Here is a 21,518-nt window from a genome sequence, read left to right on the forward strand (position 1 = left end):
TGCTTGCAGCGCAGTTGCTTATATCTGTATTTGGTAGAATAGCAAAGATGGTTGTAGAAGTAGAACTTCCAGTGGGAAAATGTTCTTTAAATCTTATTTTGGCACTAGGTCGAGTGACTTTAGATAACACCTAAACCTAAGTGGCCTAATAAGTGTCCAAAGGCATTTCTTAATATGGATTACAAACAGTTGCTGTATACGTGGGTTACTTTGAGAAAATACTGAAACAAAGCAGTTAGATTGAACTGAATTGGCTAAGGGAGAGCTCTTAAGGTCCAAATGTTTCATTTTAGGAGTGTTGTGTGTACAGTAGGAGAGTAGATTTGAAATGAAACAGGCAGCTTTTATTCAAGGATTAAATAAAAATATAGAAACAAAAAGATTTTGTAACAAATTGAGGAGATTGATTCAAACACCAAAATCAAGTGGACAGCACAGTGCAGAGCTATTAATCACACCACAACAGCGTCCATAGGGTTTCTTCAGCCAGTCAGAGTTAATCAGGTGACCATAACCCAGTTAATGATGCTTTTATTAACCTCTGTCTCTCTTCCACAGCTGTCTTTTATCCTGTCCTCCTTTTCTCACCCTAACTGGTCGCGGCAGATGGCCCCGCCCCTCCCTGAGCCTGGTTCTGCAGGAGGTTTCTTCCTGTTAAAAGGGAGTTTTTCCTTCCCACTGTCAAAGTGCTCATAGGGGGTCATGTGATTGTTGGGTTTTTCTCTGTATGTATTATTATTGTAGCGTCTACCTTACAATATAAAGCGCCTTAAGGTTACTGTTGTTGTGATTTGGCGCTATATAGATAAAACTGAATTTTCACGAAAACAAAACAGAGGACTGAGATTAACAAACAGCAGAAAAACAAATGAAAACCCAGCATTTAGGGAACTTCCTGACTTCAAGCATTTTCATACAATGCCAAGGATTTGTATCCGGTTACATTTAAAACAACATTACTTTTGTTTCATTATGTCCCTTAAAACAGCGGTCCCCAACCCCCGGGCCTCGGACCGGTACCGGTCCGTGAGTCCTTTGGTACCGGGCCGCGAGAGTTGAGGCTCAGGTGAGAAATGTATGGTTTTCAGGGTTTTTATCGGTTTTCAGCGTTATTTTGTTATCGTTAGCTCGGTTTTCCTGGGTCTTTTCACACGTGTTATGAATAAATCTTCTTTTTTTCGGTACCGGTACTAGTTTTATTTCTTGTATTTATCTGCGACACCTTAAAGGCCGGTCCGTGAAAATATTGTCGGGCATAAACCGGTCCGTGGCGTAAAAAAGGTTGGAGACCGCTGCCTTAAAAGATGGAGAAACAATGCACTTCAAAGCTCTAACAATAACATGTTTGCATGTTATGATTGAGAATTGTAGGATTAGATTGCCTATACGGAATCTTTGCTTTTTCACTTTTCGTAAGCAAGTAGTACCAGTATTATGTACTAGAGTAAACTATCATGCAGAGACTACAGAAAACCTGTGAAATCTACAAGATGTCATGATGGCTTCTTCCAACTACGTCCTTCTTCTACTGCATGTCAACTTCCATTGAAACTGGTTATGTGTCATCCTGTTCCACAGATGAGATGGAATAAAGTCTCAGGTCCGTAAGTATGTGGCCAGTGACACAGTTTTGTCATTTTGCCTGTGCACAGCATTACAGAAGGTTTGGAAACAAACATTCAGGATATGAATGACGTGCAGACAAAATAATGTTTATGTGTTTCTACACACATTACTAAGAAAACAATTATCTGAAATAATCCTATATAGATACAAGTGTATATTCAAAATAATGTAGCAATAATAAAATGCTGGAATTGGAACTTTGAAGAGACGCTGCTGACTTATCCAAAAGAAAACATGAATGTGCATACTGAGGATGAGTACAGATTCTGTGCACCCTGAAGCATTGACATTCATGAGCCAGTGCGCATGTGTTAATAGTTTATTGCTGCTAAAGGAGAGAACTACTTACTTACACAGTGCTGGCGCTTAAGCTAAGCTCCCTTATGATTCTGGCTCAATCCAAATAACTATACATGTTATACTGTGACACTGGAATTATGAACAACAGTTACATTTTAAAACATTTCAAAGTAAAACATTCAAACATTGCAACGCTGCCAGTAAAAAGCAAATTTTTAAGAACCAAAATGAATTCCTGTTTCTAACCACTCACATTTGTAGGATTCATCTCCAACAGCTTCTTTACTCAGAGTTTAACCTCGAATCAAACCTGATAAAACACTTAAGGATCACATGACGCATCGGCATTCAGCAAGCCAATCATACAGTCACCGGGGATGACCTTATCTAAAGGCTGTAAAGAAACATTATTTAAAATGAGTTCTTTTCTCACGACTGCTTAATGGAAAATGTATCTAGTATTTGTCTAATGCTTTAATAAATATACACATTTAATCTTGATGTTAGCGCACACAGTGTCTGATATGCAGATTAGAGTGTATAGAAGCTGGAAGTGGGACACTTGTTATCTATGCATGAACACACAGTTAGCCCTGTTTGCAGGAACAGCCAGTTATCTGACTAAAATGTTCAAAGGCTAATTAAGACAAACTTTGAACTCTTGCTAGATGAACAGTTAAACTGTGTCCAACCACGACCTGCAACACCAAGGTATTAATAACTCTAAATGGCAAAAATATATGCTTTAATATCAGAACATCACAAGACCTCATGTGTAGTCTGTTAACACCCTGATGCATGAATCTAAGAATGCTGCAGCTGAAATGTAGTGCAGCAGCCATATCCATCTTTCCATTTCATATTTCACCAAGGCAACATGTGCCAGTGGGCACAGACCTGAGGTCAGAGTGGGGAAGTCAGACATCTGTTGATTTGCTCAGTTTCTTTTCACTGGAAAACAAAGCACACAAACACGATTTATAGAATAAGATCAGAAGAAAGTCCACAGAATGTAACATGCTCACATGCTGAAATATGTCAGAATAGCCAAAGTACAAGACACTTCTATGGATTCACACTGACTGTTGGAAGTCAGGGAATACTCAAACCAGCACTTCCAGTTCCTGATTCCATCTCAGTTCAAAATGTTTGCTCTCTCCTCTTGACTACTACTACTACTACGCTACATTTAAGATTAGCAAAAAATAAAGTTTCAAGTTTAAAGCATATAGTTAGGGCTGCATCAAGTGACCCTGAATCCTCCTTTAGTTATGCTGGAATAGGTGTAGGCTGCTGGGGATTCCCATGACGCACTGAGTGCTTCTTCTTCAGTCACCTTTCTCACTCACTATGTGTTAACAGACCTCTCTGCACTGCATCATATCTGTTATTAACCTCTGTCTCTCTTCCACAGCATGTCTTTATCCTGTCTTCCTTCTCTCACCCCAACCAATCACAGCAGATGGCCCCGCCCCTCCCTGAGCCTGGTTCTGCTGGAGGTTTCTTCCTGTTAAAAGGGAGTTTTTCCTTCCCACTGTCGCCAAAGTGCTTGCTCATAGGGGGTCATGTGATTGTTGTTTTTCTTCGTATGCATCATTGTATGGTCTACTTTACAATATAAAGGAGGTGACTCTTGTTGTGATTTGGTGCTGTATAAATAAAATTGAATTGACTTGACTTTGCACATTTAGCTGTGATTCTACCTCTCAAACCTAGATCGTATGTAAATGGTGTACATTTAAAAATATTTATTGTGGCATGTTTTACTTAGGTTTAATAAACTTCATAATAAACTGTCTCTTTTTTCAGGTTGTACACTGAGACATTCCCCTTCAACTAGTTACACCATAGTAAAGGTGTTTTTAAGGAACATTTTATATTGTTAGCAGGAAAACTTCATCTCAAGTGTTTGTATATCCCTATAACATGTGGAAATATTTAAGAGGCATTCTGATAGTATAGTTGTAAAACATAACTTTACTCTTACCGTAGCTCGTGTTTCAGACGAGTCAGTTTGTCTTGCAGACGTTCATTTTTCACTTGCGTGGGATTATCTGGGACGAACCAGGCTGCTATAAACTTACACATCACTAAAACATGCTGGAGAAACACAAGAAAATATTCAGGTGGATATTTCAATGTTAAAAACAACCCAGTCTGAGCCACGTGTGATGAACAAACCTCAAAGAGGATGATAAAGGCAAAGCGCACAGCCAAGACCATCCAGAACTGAGACTTCAGCGAGTAGTCGTTTTCATTCCTGTAGTCTCTGTAGCTGCACATGTGACACAGTCCTGTTAATCACATCTGTGAATGACTCGTATATTTACACCAAGCAGAGTAATTCTGCTTATGTTAAAACATAATATATCTGTTATGTTTTAACCTTGTGTGAAGCGCTTTGGTTTTAAATGTGCTATATAAATAAAGTTGTATTCTCACCTGCACTCTGTGACGCTGAAGTTATGCCTTTCCCAGGGATTTATGAATGCATCGAAGTTTGAATTATTCATATACGCTGTTGACAGAGTGTCATTAATGTAGCCCTCCATGCAGCTGCAACAAGAGCACGAAACACATGAGACGACACAGAAACCAGTCATCTCACATCTTCACACGTTTCTCTACCAGCTGAAATCTGACTGACTCTGTGTAACCGAGCTTTCCCTTAGCGCACGGGCCATAATGGTAACGATAGACAAGTCGAGGAATAAAGTCCGATGTGATTCCAATAACCAGGCCATTAGCGATCACTGCCAGCACACCGATGGCCTCCAACAGCTTTGTCCACACACCTGCAGACATATTAAACACACATTATATAACATTTTCACACCACAGTGAATGTTTTGTGCTGACTTATAATGGACATCAGTGAGTTTAATCCAGCTCTTGATATCTTATTGCTATAAAAAAAACATGAATACTGAAACTTTGAATTATAGATCAGTTTATGAGTATTTGGAAACTGAGGCCATTTTGCTGGTAAGTCTCTTAAAATGACAGAGTGTGGCTTTATTGGATTCTAACCAGACAAGCTTGTTACAGGCACAGCTGCACTTATAACAAGCAAAAACGAAAATCTGAAAATTGGGGACTGTATATAAAACTGGCTGTAAGTCTCTAATAGTTAATGCAGTAGTTCTGTTGAATCCTTGAAACATTAAAGTCTGCACTTCACTGTAGTGCTGTACCGTGTCATGGTATAAACCCTTAAGCACCTAACTCCATACAAAATGCCACACAGCTCACCGATGTCATTAGTCTTCTTGGGTACCAGCCGTTGCTCCAGGCGGACCATTTTGATAGCATCCAGACGGATCTCAAAGATGTTGTTGATGAGTGCTAGAAGGGGTGCGAGGGGAAATGCTGCCACGAATATGGTGGTGAAACTAAACTGGATCACTGGACAACACAGAGATAAGAATTTCATAGATTTGAAGTCAGAAAGCATTCATATTTGTTTCATGATGAAAGATGAAAACCTTGTGTAGAAAAATTATTTTCACCAGTTCAACAGTCAACTCAGGGCACTTTATGATTTAACCTCCTAGGACCTGCGTCCACATATGTGGACATCACTTTTTGGGTTATTTAGACCAAAATACTCAATTTTGCTCTACAGGGGCCTGATATCCACCTACGAGGACATTATGCTGCTACTGTTCTATCAAAATTTTAAACGAATATCCTCAGATGTGGCTCTGATTTTTCATAAAAACAAAAATAAGGTGGAAAAAAAAAAATCTGGTAATTCTTTGTTTTTACATTCATCGGGCCCCAATATGCCCAAATATCAAAGAGAAATTAAAAATGCTGCTGTGGAAGAGTTTGGGTCTCAGGAGGTTAAGGTAGAGATCTGAAAAAGCTCCCTGGTGCCAGAACCCTGGCGATCAGATGATCCCCTCTGTTTAGGAAAGATATGAAGGACATGCTGGTGCCCAGTGATGTCCACTGGAGCAAAAGCTGCAACTGATTCAGTTTGTCTCTAAACTGCATCTGCTCATGACTGTCCTCCAACATTTAACCTTTGCACAAACATGTCAGGCACGTCTCACTCGGGTGCTATTTGTGTGAGAAACAATTGACCCTGTAATCAGTGAGTTGTTTTTTGAAGATGTGGTCAGGAGACTAAGAGCACCCACCCATTTCCAAAAATTCATTGAACAGGCTGAAGGCATCACTGCTGGCCAGGTGGTAGTTACGCAGCCAGTCACGATGTTTGCAAATGTCACATGGTTCAATACATCCATTTTCCTGTCGACAAGCCTTCCTGTAACAGTGACCGCATTTCCTCTCCAGCTTCTTTGCAGCTTTTTCATTCACAAGTCGTTTGCACCAGCTGGAAACCATACACATGCAGAAGTACAACACATTGATAACACCATTTTCGATGAGGTCCTGTAGCTGCTGAGCCATTTCCTTAAAGGAGAACTGTAATGAAAACATCACACTTACGGTACTGTGAACTCAACGATGTTGTTGAGAGTCTGTTTGAGCAGCATGATTACAGCCATCTGGATAAAGAGGTCTGTCAGACAGCCGCTGGGATGACACTAGAACACACGACAGTGATGAGTGTTAGCACTAAAAAAATATATACGGATGTTTGATTATCTCCATACCTCTTCCAGTCGATACCCAGCGAGACGCACATAGTTTCCTGGATGGCCGTTTATCCTGTGACGAAATAACGTCACATAAGCAGTCAGCTGGGGGAACATCTGCTACGGTTATAATGCTCTCAGTATCATATCAGAGTAATGACAGTATGGTAAGTGTACAGTAACGTGCTCTACACTATGTTCTGTGTCACTCTGTGAGGAAGATCTTACAATAAAAGAGTTCATCCGCTGACCATTTTCTAGCTGACCGTTTGCATTAGAGAATTTTATTTTACCTTCCGAGTTTCCAAGATGTTCATTTTTTATATATTTAATATTTCTTTATATATATTTTATATATTTTACAAATGCATTTGAGGAGTCTGAACAATGACAGGTTGGATATTTCTATACATAACAATGACTAAAACATAAATAATCATTTGAACAGCTGACTAATAAATACAACTTACCCCCTTCTCACTTTTTTAGGTACCTACAAATACGACACTTTCTTTCAGGCTCTATCCCAGGGTTCCCAAATAAACCCCCTAATGATGTAATGGATGACATTATGTGTTTTAACCCGGCTAAGAAAAAGGCCGTATCACAAATACTTGTTCTGATTTTGCACCTGGGTTCTTGTTCTATGTTTGCAATTAAGCAATCCTGGGAAGAGGATCTTGGAATCTGTATTACTGAAGCAGACTGGGGCAATGTTTTAAGTAATATTCACTCGTCCTCCATGTGTGCAAGACATTGCCTTCTGCAGTTTAAAATAGTGCACAGGGTTCATCTTAGCAAATCAAAATTGGCAAAGATGTATCCCCAGATTGACCCAACGTGCGAAAGATGTAAATTGGCAGAGGCCACCTTGATCCATATGTTTTGGTCCTGTCCCAAAAGTTCTGGACGGATGTCTGTGGGGCTTTGTCATGCATATTTGGGACAAGAGTGTCACTCAATCCCCTTTTATTTTTATTTGGGGTCAATTCCGATGGTCTGGCACTACCAGCAGGTGGTCAAAGAATTATTGCCGTCTCTACACTATTGGCAAGACGTCTAATACTTTTGAAGTGGAAGGACGCAGCCCCGCCCACAGTTTCGCATTGGGTTAAGGATGTATTATTTCACCTTAATTTGGAGAAAATTAGGTTCGTTTTGAGAGGCTCTGTAAATAAATTTAACAAAGTCTGGAAACCCTTCTTGATATTTTTTGACCAACCATCTACACAGGTTCAGGAATGACCTTTATTTATTTATCTATTTTTAATTATATTTGTTTGCTTATTTTTTCTTTCGTCTTATTCTGTATACCTTGGCTGGTGTTATTTTGCACTGATTGTAAGTGTTTCCTTTTAAACTTTTGATTACTTGACAGCGAACAGGGGTGTTGTTTGTTAGGGTGGGTTTTTATTTTTATTTTTTCCCCTCTTTTACTTTTATTTGATGCTTTGTATTTTTGTATTTCATTGTGGAAAATAATAAATATATTAAACACTAAAACATGAATAATAAAAAGTAAAAATCTAACTTGGTTTGCTGTCAAAACCCAAGATCATTAGTCAGCCAATCATTTAAGCTCTACTTTGTCTGTCATCTTGCAACTCTTAATGTTTAAAATAAATAAATAATAATAATAATAATAATAATAAGACAGAGTACCTGCCCAGAAAAAAGGCCACATAAAAGAGAGAGGAGAAGAGGGTGAAGAACTGGAAGGTGAACATCTTGACTGTGAAGCTCCTCTCGGTAGCAGCAAGTGAGTTCAGCTTCTCTGAATACAACGGCATGCACAGACAAACAAAATGTCTTATATTTCGTTTTCTCAGGAAAACATGTCAAAATTCGTTCTTGTACACATGAATGAGCTAAAATATAATGGCCTGCTTATCATTGCCACAGACTGTGCTGTGGTTGCTGGCACCAAGACAACAGGTGCTTTAAAGCTTTCAGTTTATGCTTTGGAGCTTTAGCTGATCACACCAAAACCTCCCCCTACACCATCAGCCAGCCCAATGATCAGTCCCCACTTAGACCAGCACCACTCTTTAAGAGCACCCAAAGCTTCCCTTTCCTGTCAGTAAACATCAGCATTTACTGACACGTTTTGCTTTTCCTGCCAGAAGGCCGTCAGGAGCAGAATCACAAGATCTGTGTTTCCCCTTTTTCTGATTGGTCCAAATAGTCTGGCTCAACTGTGAATATATTAATATCGTTATTGTTTGCAGTGAAATAAATTGCTTCTCACCAATATCACACAACTTCAGGGAGACCCATCTGTTGACCTGCAGGTGGAGTTAAAGACACAGAAGTTAATTATAGGCATCACGTTGGTTGAATCCTCGACTGAATATGGATAGAGCAGTGCTTATAAAGGCTGGCACTGGCATGCTAAACGAGGATTATGTTGGTTTGGTCGAAAAGAAAGTAATATGTAGGTATGATTATACAGTGACAAACAGATGACTAGTGATGACCCTTGAACTGAATCAGCTTGACCCAGAGGGTGAGGTTTTTGGTCCAGACAAATTACATCAGATGTTTTGATCACATCTTGTATATTGACCTGTTAGATCAGTTTCAGGGGCAGGTTGAATGCTCCCATAGCTGTGAGACGCTCTGGCACAACAAAATTATTTTACTCAGTTTTACTGGCTGCCAGGACTGCAGGAAAACAAAAGAAGTCAAGGATGAAGTGTCAAGACAGCAGAGACCGTAAGACCTCATTGGCCCAGTCCAAACGCCTACGTAATAGTCGGGAGATTTCAAAATCCAACTGAAATGCAACTTCATGGGTAATGGTGAAGTTAAAAATCAGGAGGGAAGTCCAATGAGCTTGGAGAGAACGCAACTTAAAGAAGCAACTTTCTTTCCAAACCTACACAGACAATAAGGAGAGCAAATCTCCTGTATGTCTGTTGCCAGACAATGTGGAGCAGGTTTGATAGCAAGTTTGGCCAAACAAGTTTCAAATACACTATCCTTTGGTTTTCTTTGCATGCTTTTGAGAACGACAGCCTCTCTGTTTTAGAGGTTCACCATCAGTTGGTCCCCAGACTCATTACAGGGCAAAAGATGCAGTCTGTCAGAGTAGAAATGAGAGAGAGAGGCTGAGGCCGACTGTTCACTTGTGCTCTAAGTGAAAATGTACGTACAAATATATACAATGCATTTCCTATGCCTATATACAGGAACACGTATGCAACAGGAACACCTATGCACGGCTCCTCTTTGTAGACTACAGCTCGGCTTTTAATACCATCCGGCCATACAAACTCCGTCCCAAACTCCACCAACTGGGACTTAACTCCTCTCTGTGCAACTGGATTGTGGACTTCCTCACTAACCGTAGACAGAGTGTCAGAGTGGGTAAGAACACCTCTTCCACCCTTGTGGTCAACACCGGTGCCCCTCAGGGGTGTGTCCTGAGCCCTCTGCTATACACTCTCTTCACCCATGACTGTATTTCCTCCTGCGCGTCCAATCTCATTGTTAAGTTTGCCGATGACACTACAGTGCTCGGACTTATATCCAACAACGATGAGACAAACTACAGGACAGAGGTGCAACAACTAGAGTCATGGTGCCACGACAATAACTTGGTCTTAAACACCAAAAAGACCAAGGAGATCATTGTAGATTTCCGGAGGAAGGGTCATAACAACCATCTGCCTCTCTTCATTGGCAGTGAGGCGGTGGAGAGGGCGAGTAGTTTTAAATTCTTGGGGGTAACTGTGACCGAGGACCTGTCCTGGGGCAACCATATCACCTCAGTTGCACGGAAGGCCCAACAGCGCCTCTACTACCTGAGGAGACTGCGGAGCGCACACATTCCCAGATCTCTGATGTTGAACTTCTACAACTGTGCCATCAGCAGTGTTCTGACGTATGGATTTCTAGTGTGGTTCCCCAGCTGCACCAAGGCCGATCAGCAAGCACTCCAGCGGGTGGTGAAAGAAGCTGGCAGAATTATTGGAACAAGTCTGCCAGAGATTAGTAATATCTTCCCCACTCGCTGTCTGAGGAGGGTGCATAGTATCCTGCGGGACCAACATCACCCTGCGCGCCACCTTTTCCACCTGCTGCCCTCAGGGAGAAGGTACAGGTCTATACAGGCCAGAACATCCAGATTGGCCAACAGCCTGTATCCACAGGCTGAGGCTTCTGAACTCTCTGCCCCCCTCTCACGGACAATAACCATATTTATAATATTTATAATTTCTTATGAACATTACTTGTCATGTTCTCATGTTGTTGCTAAGGATTGTCTTGTTGCACTGGAGTCACACTGGGTTAAATATTTACACTTGGGTTTTAAGGGGTATTTATTATTTTCTTTATTATTGTATTTATGGGTTGTACGGAAGCTCCAAACGCAATTTCATTGTTCTCTGACAATGACAAAATTAAAATTAAAGATTAAGTGCTTTCTAAATATCACTGACAGTGTCTTGCCAAAGGCCATTTGGAAACGAGGACTCCTGAGCCACAGCAGCCTGAGCCACAGCAGCCCAGACTAGAGTGCTGCTATAGTAGACAGCAAACATAAAGTGAGACCACTGTGTGCTCCCCAGCTTCAGCTGGCTGCAGCCCACGGCAAGATTTACAGAGGAAACTTGTTCAAACTGCACAGCATGTTTTTGGCTCTGTTTAAGCAGGGTGCGCAGGTTGGCTTTTAAACTTAACATGCTGGGAGATGTTGCAGTGTGCAACAATGACCAATCAAAGGGGTCCCCTGGTACCCTGGATAGTATTTTAAGCTGTTTAAATGGAACATGCTCTTCCTGTTCATTCTGCCAACACTGAGTGATGAAGATCCAGGTATACATACGCGGGTCATGATCTGAATGGTGATGTAGTGCAGCACAGCTCCAAGAAAAACAGATACAAGGTTGGCGTTGTCTTTCAAAAACTCCCATTTACTCTCAGACATCAAGGGGGCAGCGACAACTCGAAATACCACCAGAGCATGAGCGAGGCCAATAATCAGCATCAACTGCAAAACAATCACATCAACAGATTACTTTTATTCGGTGGGCCACAATTTCATTGGGTTTTTTTATTTTAAAAGTCTGATTTTTATTTTCCATAAATCAGGTTCTTGTTCTTCAAGATCAATCCAGATTCTGCACCTGAGAGTTATATAGTCTTACAGTTCTTGTTTCAGGACTTTAAAGTGGTTGTGAGCTGGTTTTAGTCAGCGATGTGTCCTAGAGTTTCTGAGAAAATCACACCAAGGGATGCTCCACACAGGCCCCATCCCAAACTCCATCCACAGCACGTGTTCAGTTTTACATATTTAGAGGTTTAGATGTGTGATGCATGGTCCAGGTCTCTTACCATGAGTGTGACCAGGATGAGGACCAGGGTACTCCGTAGATAGGAGTGTCTGAACTGTTTAGCTTTGCAGTTTGGATCATTCACTAGTTCCATGATCAGTTCCTCCTGATGAGATACGCACACACTGATATTCACACATTAAACATATAAAGTAGAAATTTGTGTTAATATAAGGGTTTTAACAAGAGCACTAAAGGTTGAAGATGACAGAAATAACTTTATGTGACAAATTAAATGTCTTATCACTGCAGACGGGTGATGATTATCAGCTGATCAGAGTTCTTTATGCACACATGAAAGTCTTGAACTGTGTATTCATGTGTGCATTTTGAGATCAGTGAATGAATGTTCATGGTTAAGCCAAGTCAGTCATTATATGAGAGCAGACCCCAAACGACACTATATAACATTTTATTGTATGTAGACACAGCTAAAGGTCTTACCTCCTCTTCACACCAGTCATAGACCTTCCATTTAGAAACATGTTTAGCTCTGTGTCTCTTCCACAGCTCCAAGAACAGAGTGGCTAAAATGACACATTTTAATTCACCCAGAAGTACAAAAGAATCAGACATCAGATCCAATTTAATTACACATCACAGATGCTCAAACACTCACCCCAGATTGCCATGAACATTGCAAAAGCCACAGTGCCTTCATTGTCAAACAAATGTGTGACCTGTGCAGACACAACACGTGTGTGATGAAGAGCAAAATAATAACAATCACATCAAGAGCAGGACTGTTAGCTCTTCACTTAGCTCTGTATCATTGGAAAGGGGGGGGGGGGGACTTTAAAGGGTTTTTGCAGCCAAAAAGAAGAAATACTGTCGGGAGGTCACTTTACAGCTGGCAGGTGTATTTTTGAATGTTAAATTATTTGAACTGTTTATGCATACACCTGAGACAACAAATGAAAACAAGATTAACAGAAGAATTAAGGTCACCTTAGCATAGGTGCAGCTGTCTGACAGTTGCCATGTGTCACACCTCTTTTCACAGCGAGGACACATAGTGATGTTGGACTCACACACTTCCTTACTGGGGACCAAAAGTATTATACATGATACAGTATTAGACATTATAATACTGGTATGGCTCAGCCATGCATTTTAAATTTTTATCTTTAAGATTGTCTGAGATTCATCGTTTAGTATAAAAACAATATAGCACGTGATGTTATTACATAAGAGGGTTGGTGTTGAAAAAGGCGAGGCCATAGAGAAACACTATAACACCCAGAATAGCAGCTGGTACCAGCAGTTTAGTGTACCAGGCAAGCCAGAGGTAGTACAGAGCCACCTTCTCCCCGAAGTACGACCTGCAAGGAGAAACCAAACAAACACATGTTGGTACACGATATAACCATGCACTTTACCCTTTAAAATAATGAACCAGGTCATAAGTTTCCCTTTCTGAAAACCTGACAGTTTTCCTTCTCTGAAGAAATCCAGCGTAAAATCTGTCATTGCTTTATAAAGCCAAGAGAAGTTGTTACGTTCTGCTAAAAGGTCCAGCAGATGTGCAACAGTAACAAGTGTCGGGTTGAAAAAAGGAGACAAAGCAGTAAAATTGGTAAATGGCAAAGAAACAAATCTCCATGTTCAAAAGGGTTTTTTTTATTTTAAATTAATGTTTCTATTACTAATTAAACTAAAAGAGACGAGCAAGCCGCCATTACCTTTAAAAGAGGGAGAACAACAAAACCCAGGCATGGTCAGTACACTGCAAAGCAGGAGCAACCAGCCACCATGCACACGGCTCACTAACTACAAAACCAACTGGGCTGTCTCACACTAGAGTGCACATTCAGTGCAACTGGATAGTGTAGTGGTAAGACTGCACTCCTTTGGAGTGAGAGTTGCGAGTTCCAGTCCCACCCTGTATCCAGTGAGGGTCCTGGCTGGTCCCCCCGTGCTAAAACTGAGCCCTGGAATGGCGCACCACGTCTGCAGCCTGTCCGCAGCTCGGACACAAGCATCTCACTACATGTTCACTACATGTTGTACTGTGTATGTGACAAATACAATTTGAATTTAACTTTCTTAATTGCTGGTTAGAGTAGGCTGTCCCTTATAAATAGTACATTTGTACAATGACTGAAACTAGCATCACTGAATGAACAATGATCTGTTAAGTCTCTTCATCATTAATGTGCAGATTGTCACTGATCAAAGACGATCTGCACATTAATGATGGACGTCACTTGGACGAGTGACGAGATGTTTCTCCCACTGAAACGCGACGTCCAGATGAACAGAATCAACTTTTGGGATCATGAAGCTGTTAGAGAGAGAAACCATCAAAAACAGTTGCAGGGATAGACTGACTTGATGTCATTGACCGGCTGTCTCCTAAACAGAGCTGTCCATCGAGCCCATTTTTTCCTCAGCTCTTTCTGCTCCTTTCTCTGAAAGACACGGGGAGGGGAGGGGGACAAGGAAACATCAGGATTTCTGTAATATGTAATACAAAGAAAGTTTTATGGCCAATTCAAAACACAGATTGAAAGCTAATGTCTTTTCTCACAGTTTCAAATGCTAAATTGTTCTCAGACAAGAGTTTCTGTACATATGTAAATATTTAATAAGGATCTTTCATCTTTTTTGTATTTTTATGAACTGATTGAGTTTCGTGCTCACAGAATCAAGTATGTTTGGCATTTATCAAGACGAAACACACTTTGAAGAGCCGTAAACGTGAAGACAGTACTTGTATTTCTATTACACAATTAGTCATTTAATAAAATCTACAGTGCTATTAATGCTCAAATTCTTAGCCAGTATTCAGTCCTTGTATTCATACTTTGTTTCTTTACTGTACTTCAGAACTGAATCTGATTTCCTAGTGAGGCTGTAGTTTGAGTTGCTTTGCACGTTGTCCAAGAACATGGCGAGTAAAGAGCAGCAGGTTAGTCTTACTCACTTCATGAAGACAGAACATCGTTTCAAACACATCCTTCATTAGCAGCTCTTCCAGGTTTTCTGACACAAGAAAACATGTTTACATGAAAAAAAGAGTTGCACATTAACATACATACAGTACTTCCATGTTAGCTAAAGATTTACAGATTCTCTCACCTCCTGTGTTGATGTACGTGTGATGAAGGATGAAATGAACAATTCGGATCCTGGAGAAAAGATAAAAGGCTCAAATGAACACAGTGTGGATGCGTGGCGTTTTTAGGATTTATTTTTGGGCCTTTTTGTCTTTATTTGACGGTTGTGTAGTGAAGAACAGCCCGGACAGAGGGGAAGAGGTAGCAGGGGAAAACACACGGGCTGCAGGCCAGACTCACACTCAGGCATTTCTGCATTTCGATGTGAAACCTGACCCTCAGATTAGCACAAATGAAAGAAGACCTTCCACGAGGAGTTTTATTGAACTGTTTCATTCTTGCATTGTGTAACAGTCCACAAAGAGCTCTCACACTAGCGTGCATTCAGAAAGTATTTGCATGCCACTTGTTTCACATTTTGCCATTACAGCCTTATTCCACCTCACAGTCCTACATACAACACCCCATAATGATCAAATGCAAACGCCTGCTAGGTGGCTGGGTTGTTAATCCAGAGTTCTTTTGGGTTTGAGAAGGATTATGTTATTTATTGGTTAACAGTGTTTTGTATTTCTCTGCATTTGGGTTTTCTTATTATTCTGACCCCTGGTACTGCTTTCTTATTTTATCATTTGTGCATTTCATCTTAGTTAGTTATTGATGGTTTAACAGTACATCTTTGTATTTCCTTGCGGTGTTCTTAGTCTCATCTTTGTGTCGGTCTTCTCTCCATGGTTGTCTGTCTGCCTCCAGTCCATAGACCCTGAACAATGTTCAGTCAGGTACAGTAAGGTAAATCTGATTGAACATTATGTTATTGTATGTTTCTCTCACAATATTAGGAACCATGATTTGGTACTGTATAATTAATTATAAACTGAACATCTTTGGAGAGATCTGAAAATGGCTTTGCATCGTTGCTCCCCATCCAACCTGATGGGACTCTGATGGAAAAAGGCTCGGCTTTAATTTTAGGCGCTTAAAACAATAATGGGGGGGGGGGGGGGGGGGGGGAGAGAGAGAGAGAGAGAGAGAGAGAGAGAGAGAGAGTAGAAAGCACCAACATCTCCTCCTGCAGGAGAAGTTTGTCACCTGGTTGCCTGGGTGACGGCTCCTTTCTCATCTCCACAACAGTTGCAGGAGTCAGAAACTTTCAGCAGGTACTGGTAGACTTCAAACATCTCACTGGGAGCACGTATGCCAAAAAAGTCTTTGTTGTCATGGGTAATCCTCTAAAACACACACATATACACATGCATGCGCGCACACATTATCATCACTTATTCATTCAGCTGTTCGTGCTTTGTTACATCTGAGATTTTTGGAGAAACTCACAGTGATATGTATGTTTTTCTTTTTCAGCTGTGCTATAAAGGCTTCCTGTCTCAAAGTCTTTTGCTCATTGTCCACTTTATTGGCGACCAGCACATAGTCAAATGTTCTGTGGGTGGGCTGTTCAAAGACAAAAATATATATATGTGTATGTGTAGATATATATACACACATATATAGACACACACAAACAGAGAGGGAGAGAAATGGGAACATTGCACCGAGATAGAGCATGCAAATGAGACAAGAGACACAAGCCGTTTCAGAGTTTTATCCTGAACATAAGCAGGAGATAAACCTGAATGTTTCCACGTCTGATGTCACACAGCTTTGTATATTTTATGTCTGCATGTTACAGACGACGTTTGTCTGCTGTTATCTTGTTAATGTAGGAAAGTTTTAGAGAGCGACAGCAGATTCTTACCAGCGAAGGAAGTAAAGGCTCAGCGTCATCCTTCTTGCTGCCCCACAGCTCGATATTTTCCTTGCACACAAACACACATACACAGTCAGTACTGAAATATACTCCACCACATGATATCATATTACACACATTTCCAATATATTGGAGACAAATTAAAGCAAAAGGCCTCTTTCAAACTTTTGAAACTAGAATTCATACATTTTGAAGTGAGAGTTGAACTCATAAAGTACAACATCGTTTGTCACGCGGTGCTCTTCTGGTAGCTGTTACAATAGTGCTACTATGAAGCAGTAACTGGCTCGGTACCTGGAACACCTTTGTAATGTGTTATGCATCTTCACACTATGAAACAGGGAGGCCGTAACCACATATCTAATGAGTTGTAACATACTTACTCATGACTAAATCTTATTATTCTGCCTGGAGGATTTTCTTTCTTTAGCTAAAACACTGTGACTCTGAAATATGAATGTTTTTCATTTCCACAATTTTGGAAATATACGTCATTGTTCATCTGTAAAACATGCAACTCTGCACCTGTCCATGTTTGAGACGGATCATCTGCTGCTAACTGCACCTTCTTCATGTTAACACACACAAACCATTTTAATCACAATTGTATTCAACATTCAACACCAACCTGTTTCTGTTCAGCTTCTACAGTTTGTAGCTGGCATTACCAAATATATACCTAAAGGTACAATGTGCTTCACAAAGTCTTTAAGAGCTCCAAATGAAGTTCCACATTTAATGTTGAAAAGGTTTATTATTAACGCCCTTTCCTCTTCTAATATCTTTCATGTACTTACTTAAAAAACGAAGAGTACTAAGACCAGTGTGTATTTATTGTAGAGGGAGAGCATCACAGCAGGTTGGTCTGGACCGATAGCCTGCTTGTCATTGACCTGACAATTACAACCAGTTTCATTTTCATTAATCAAGTCAGAGAGTCCAGAGTCCAGCTGACATCATTACTGATGTAAATTTAGTTTCACCAAATCATCCAAGCAGAGCAGCAATAACACACGTTTATTATAGTCACCGTTTGTTATGAGCGGAAGCAGGATGTCAGTGACACATTTCTAATAAACATTCGTACATTTGTAAAGTTTAGTAACATGAGCACAGTGTCAGACTCTGTCCGGCCTGTGGCTGCATGCAGGCCCAGACCTGCCCGGTGCTCCTTTGTTTCTGCTGCTCGTGAAGCTCGTATCAGTGTTAAGTGGCTCACAGCATTCACACAGTTACTATCTGTCAGTGGCAACCTTTGGCATGGGTGTGACGCAGTGCCCATCCTAACCTGAAACTGATTTACCAGCTATTGGGTTACTTTCTTTAGGTGCAACCTTTGAACATCCTGCTTCTTAAATACAAACACCGTGTTTTTAGTCACGCCCGGTACTACATGTCAAGTCAGTACAGACTCGCCTGGCATTTTTCACACTAAACTAAGAATCGAGCCTCACGACAAAAGGACAGGATTTCAGACTGTTGAAATAATCTGAGAGTAGCTAAAAACTTTTCTACAAATCAATAATAAAGCAGTATTTTCTTCGTGGACATGATTTCATTCAGCTGCATTTCTATCCAGGTCAGTTTCCAGTAAAAAGCCCGAGTGGTTGCTGTGACGCCCATCTCTGTCAGAGGATGAAAACACAGGCGCTCCATTTACCTCGACCTTCTTGAAGAACATGCTGAAAGGTGCTTCAGAGCAGATGTGGGTTCCGTCTCTCTACACTTCTCCACCCAGCAGCTCAGCAGTGTCTCTCCATCACTGCCGCACAAACTTTGATGGAAACTCTTTCTAAACCAGCTGGTAGCGCTTCACTTCCGCATATTTTAGCTCCGTGTTTGTCCGTGTGGCGGTACAGGTGTGCCTTTTTACCTGTAGTGCTGACGTCACATTTCAAAACAAGACTGTTGCGTTCAGGTTCCCCGGGAAGTGTAGTTCACTGGATCATTCAAATCCTGAGAAAAACAGTACCTGTTCTCTGATCTGTGTTTGGCAAACTCAGAGACCTTAACCAGTGTACGCCACACTACACTCATTTAAACTGTAAACAGGCTTCTGCTCGTGTTAATGCTTTAACTTTGGTTTTAAATGTCATATTTATCGGTTTTTCCGATAAATAATGATATATGACACAGTGCTATACATCTATATATTTGCGTGTTAACTTATCAAATTTATACTCACTGTAATTAATTCTGTTGTGCTCTAAACTGGCCACACAAATTCACCAAAGTCCCAAACTAACATAATGACTGGTCTGTAGGTCACCTCCTCAACCATGTAAGCAATAGCAGCTGCAACAGAAGGGCTCAGCTAGAGCGACATTGAGAATATTCTTCAGAGAAACCCTCAGTCTTTTATTTTGTTTCCTCACTTTGAAATTCACAGCACAGCTTATTTATATCTGATCATTTAAAATAACAAAAAGACTTCCTCTTGTGTCCTTTGTGAAGGTGTCTGCTTCTCGACTACATGCAGCCCAAACTGCGTGGGTGTATTTTCACAGAATCAAAATAAAATGCAATGATTCATGGTTTCAGTTGGGGAATCTGTAACTGTGACTCCAGCCTGTCTGATGAAGCCTCGGCAGAGTGAAACTTGGAGCTGGTCTGTTTACATGCCATGTTCCTGTCCATGAGTTTTCTTCAGCAAGCCAAGCTACTTCTTGAAAAGACAACCTGAACACACCTTAAACATCGTCAGAGTTACTAGAAAGCAGCCTTCCTTGTTTTAAGAAACAGAATCACATTTAAACTTTGCCATGAGCCTGTAACCATGACACAAACAGCAGGAACACTGTTCCTGCACAGCAGCACACTGTGAAAGGCCTCTGTCTTTTTCATGTTTAACAACACATTTCTAATTTGCAGAAGATAACAAAACTGTCGTCATCCCTAAAGTTGCCATGCAAAACTCCAGCTATAAAGCCAGCAGGTCAAGTACAGAACCATTACAGCATCACTGATACAGTCTGTATGCAAACACAGGCTGTTAAACACTGAGATATGTAGGAAGAACTGTAACAGGGAGTGTGCACACTTTGTAATCATGGTATCCAGCTGTGCAGGATGTAGTTAAACTTAAAGGTGTGTTATGTAAGGTGTGTTAGCTATTCTCAAAATGAAGGCTGAGTTTAATGTCACAGCTTCTTATTCACACTGAAATGTGAGCTCTATTTTTGATGCAGAACTTTCACACTTTTACACACACAACATGCGGGAAATAGCTCACTGTTTAGGGATGGGTATCGAAAACCGGTTCTTATTGAGAACCGGTTCCCACTGTTTCAATTCCTTGGAATTGTTTGCCATTTTTGCAAACGATTCCCTTATCGATTCCAGTCGCCCCGAATGACGTCACCACGTTGCGGAGTGTCATTTACCTGGCAGGAAACACGGCGCCTAAGCGGCTCAAACGCTCAAAAGTTTGGTTATACTTTACGAGAACGGATGACAACAGGGCAACTTGCAATACTTGCAAAGTAGATACTTCATTTAAGGGAGGAAACACTACGAACATGCAAAAGCATTTGCTCACAAAACACGCGATGACCTGAAATGAATGTCGTGTTTTTAATTCGCTCCGGACTCGTGAATCTCAGCCCAGCAGCAGCGGTAACGTTTGCACGTCCTCTCCCATTAATGCGGCAGGTAAATAATCAGCTAACAGTGCATATTATGTTAGCGCGATCTGCCTTATTACAAACCTGCCATTACTGTGCGCTTAGGTGACCATGATGAGAGAGACAGAGTCTGGCTCAGATGCTGGCAGTTCTCGCTGCAGTTTACCGGTAGCGTCTCCTTTCAGGCCAGGATAGACGAATGTCACCGAGCAGTGACTCAGTTTGTGGTCAAAGGCTTGCACCTATTTGCCACAGCAGAGCCCCGATTTTCGGTAAGTGAATGTGTTTAATTGTAGGCAGGGACATTACTGGATATTCTTGTGTAATTGCTACAGAATAATTTATGTTATACTTTGTTATTGCTACAGAAGAATATTTATTTTATTATTTTACATTTACTATTTTTTTTTCCTGGGGACCCTGTGACACCCCATTGAAGAGCCGCAGGCTGGATCTCTTAAGATCTCACTGTTGGGTTTGTAAGGCCATGTTACTCCTAAATTTCTATCTTGTTCAAAGAGAAGATATAAAACAAAGTTCTAAGCTAATCGACCTTAATGTTCTCCTTTTTAAAAAAGAATCGATAAGAGAATCGATAAGAGAATCGAATCGTTAAACAGAATCGAAACTGGAATCGGAATCGTGAAAATCTTATCAATACCCATCCCTATCACTGTTACACTGATTCAATACAAAAAGCACCTGTTTGTCGCCTGTGCAGCTTAATGCAGAACAATGCAACATCTCAGGCACAAATTCTAACCAACATATTGTGGCATGCAGAAAAGTGTCCATGTCATCTCGTCTTTATCCCCGAGTTCAGTAAACCAAACTTAGCACAAAAAGAAAGAGATTTGCGTTTGGCTTCTTATTTCCTTATTGTAACGTTGCTATCCTATACCACTGGAAACAAGTTTATTTCTCCTTAAGTCCCACATTTGAAAGTGCACTTGTGGGTTGTTTATTAGATTAAAGTCTCCAGTGAGCGAGATGCTCCCACACACTGTGGCACTGCCTCTACCAAAGCTGTTGCCCATCGGTATGGAAACTATGGAGGACCAGAAGAGCCACATGCATGAAAATAAAGAATTTTGTGTTTGAATAATAAATTGTGATAATATATGCATTAGTAAATTCAATTAAGAATTCATTTTGGAATTATTTTATTTAAACATTAGAAAAGTAATTTATTATTT

At 40.7% G+C, this 21,518-nt stretch overlaps 1 protein-coding gene across 1 annotated transcript; it reads right to left on the bottom strand.

Annotated features, from left to right (window-relative positions):
- Window positions 1–6: 6 nt before the first annotated feature.
- Window positions 7–18,535, bottom strand: LOC146394290 (anoctamin-9-like). Its single transcript, XM_084923735.1, has 24 exons — window positions 18,360–18,535; window positions 16,688–16,747; window positions 16,267–16,383; window positions 16,024–16,163; window positions 14,954–15,003; window positions 14,799–14,857; window positions 14,204–14,283; window positions 13,060–13,194; window positions 12,821–12,914; window positions 12,492–12,552; window positions 12,317–12,399; window positions 11,874–11,978; window positions 11,365–11,529; window positions 8,782–8,818; window positions 8,196–8,307; window positions 6,552–6,606; window positions 6,385–6,482; window positions 6,072–6,268; window positions 5,179–5,331; window positions 4,574–4,721; window positions 4,369–4,482; window positions 4,108–4,201; window positions 3,914–4,026; window positions 7–2,877 (listed from the first exon to the last, which is right to left on the bottom strand). Exons 1-24 carry the CDS (start codon window positions 18,378–18,380, stop codon window positions 2,844–2,846), a joined length of 2,325 nt encoding a protein of 774 aa, XP_084779861.1. The 5' UTR covers window positions 18,381–18,535; the 3' UTR covers window positions 7–2,843.
- Window positions 18,536–21,518: the final 2,983 nt, after the last annotated feature.

This window comes from Perissodus microlepis, chromosome 1 (genome assembly GCF_051167445.1).
Source record: "Perissodus microlepis isolate ML-2025 ecotype Zambia chromosome 1, ASM5116744v1, whole genome shotgun sequence".
Taxonomy (NCBI): domain Eukaryota; kingdom Metazoa; phylum Chordata; class Actinopteri; order Cichliformes; family Cichlidae; genus Perissodus; species Perissodus microlepis.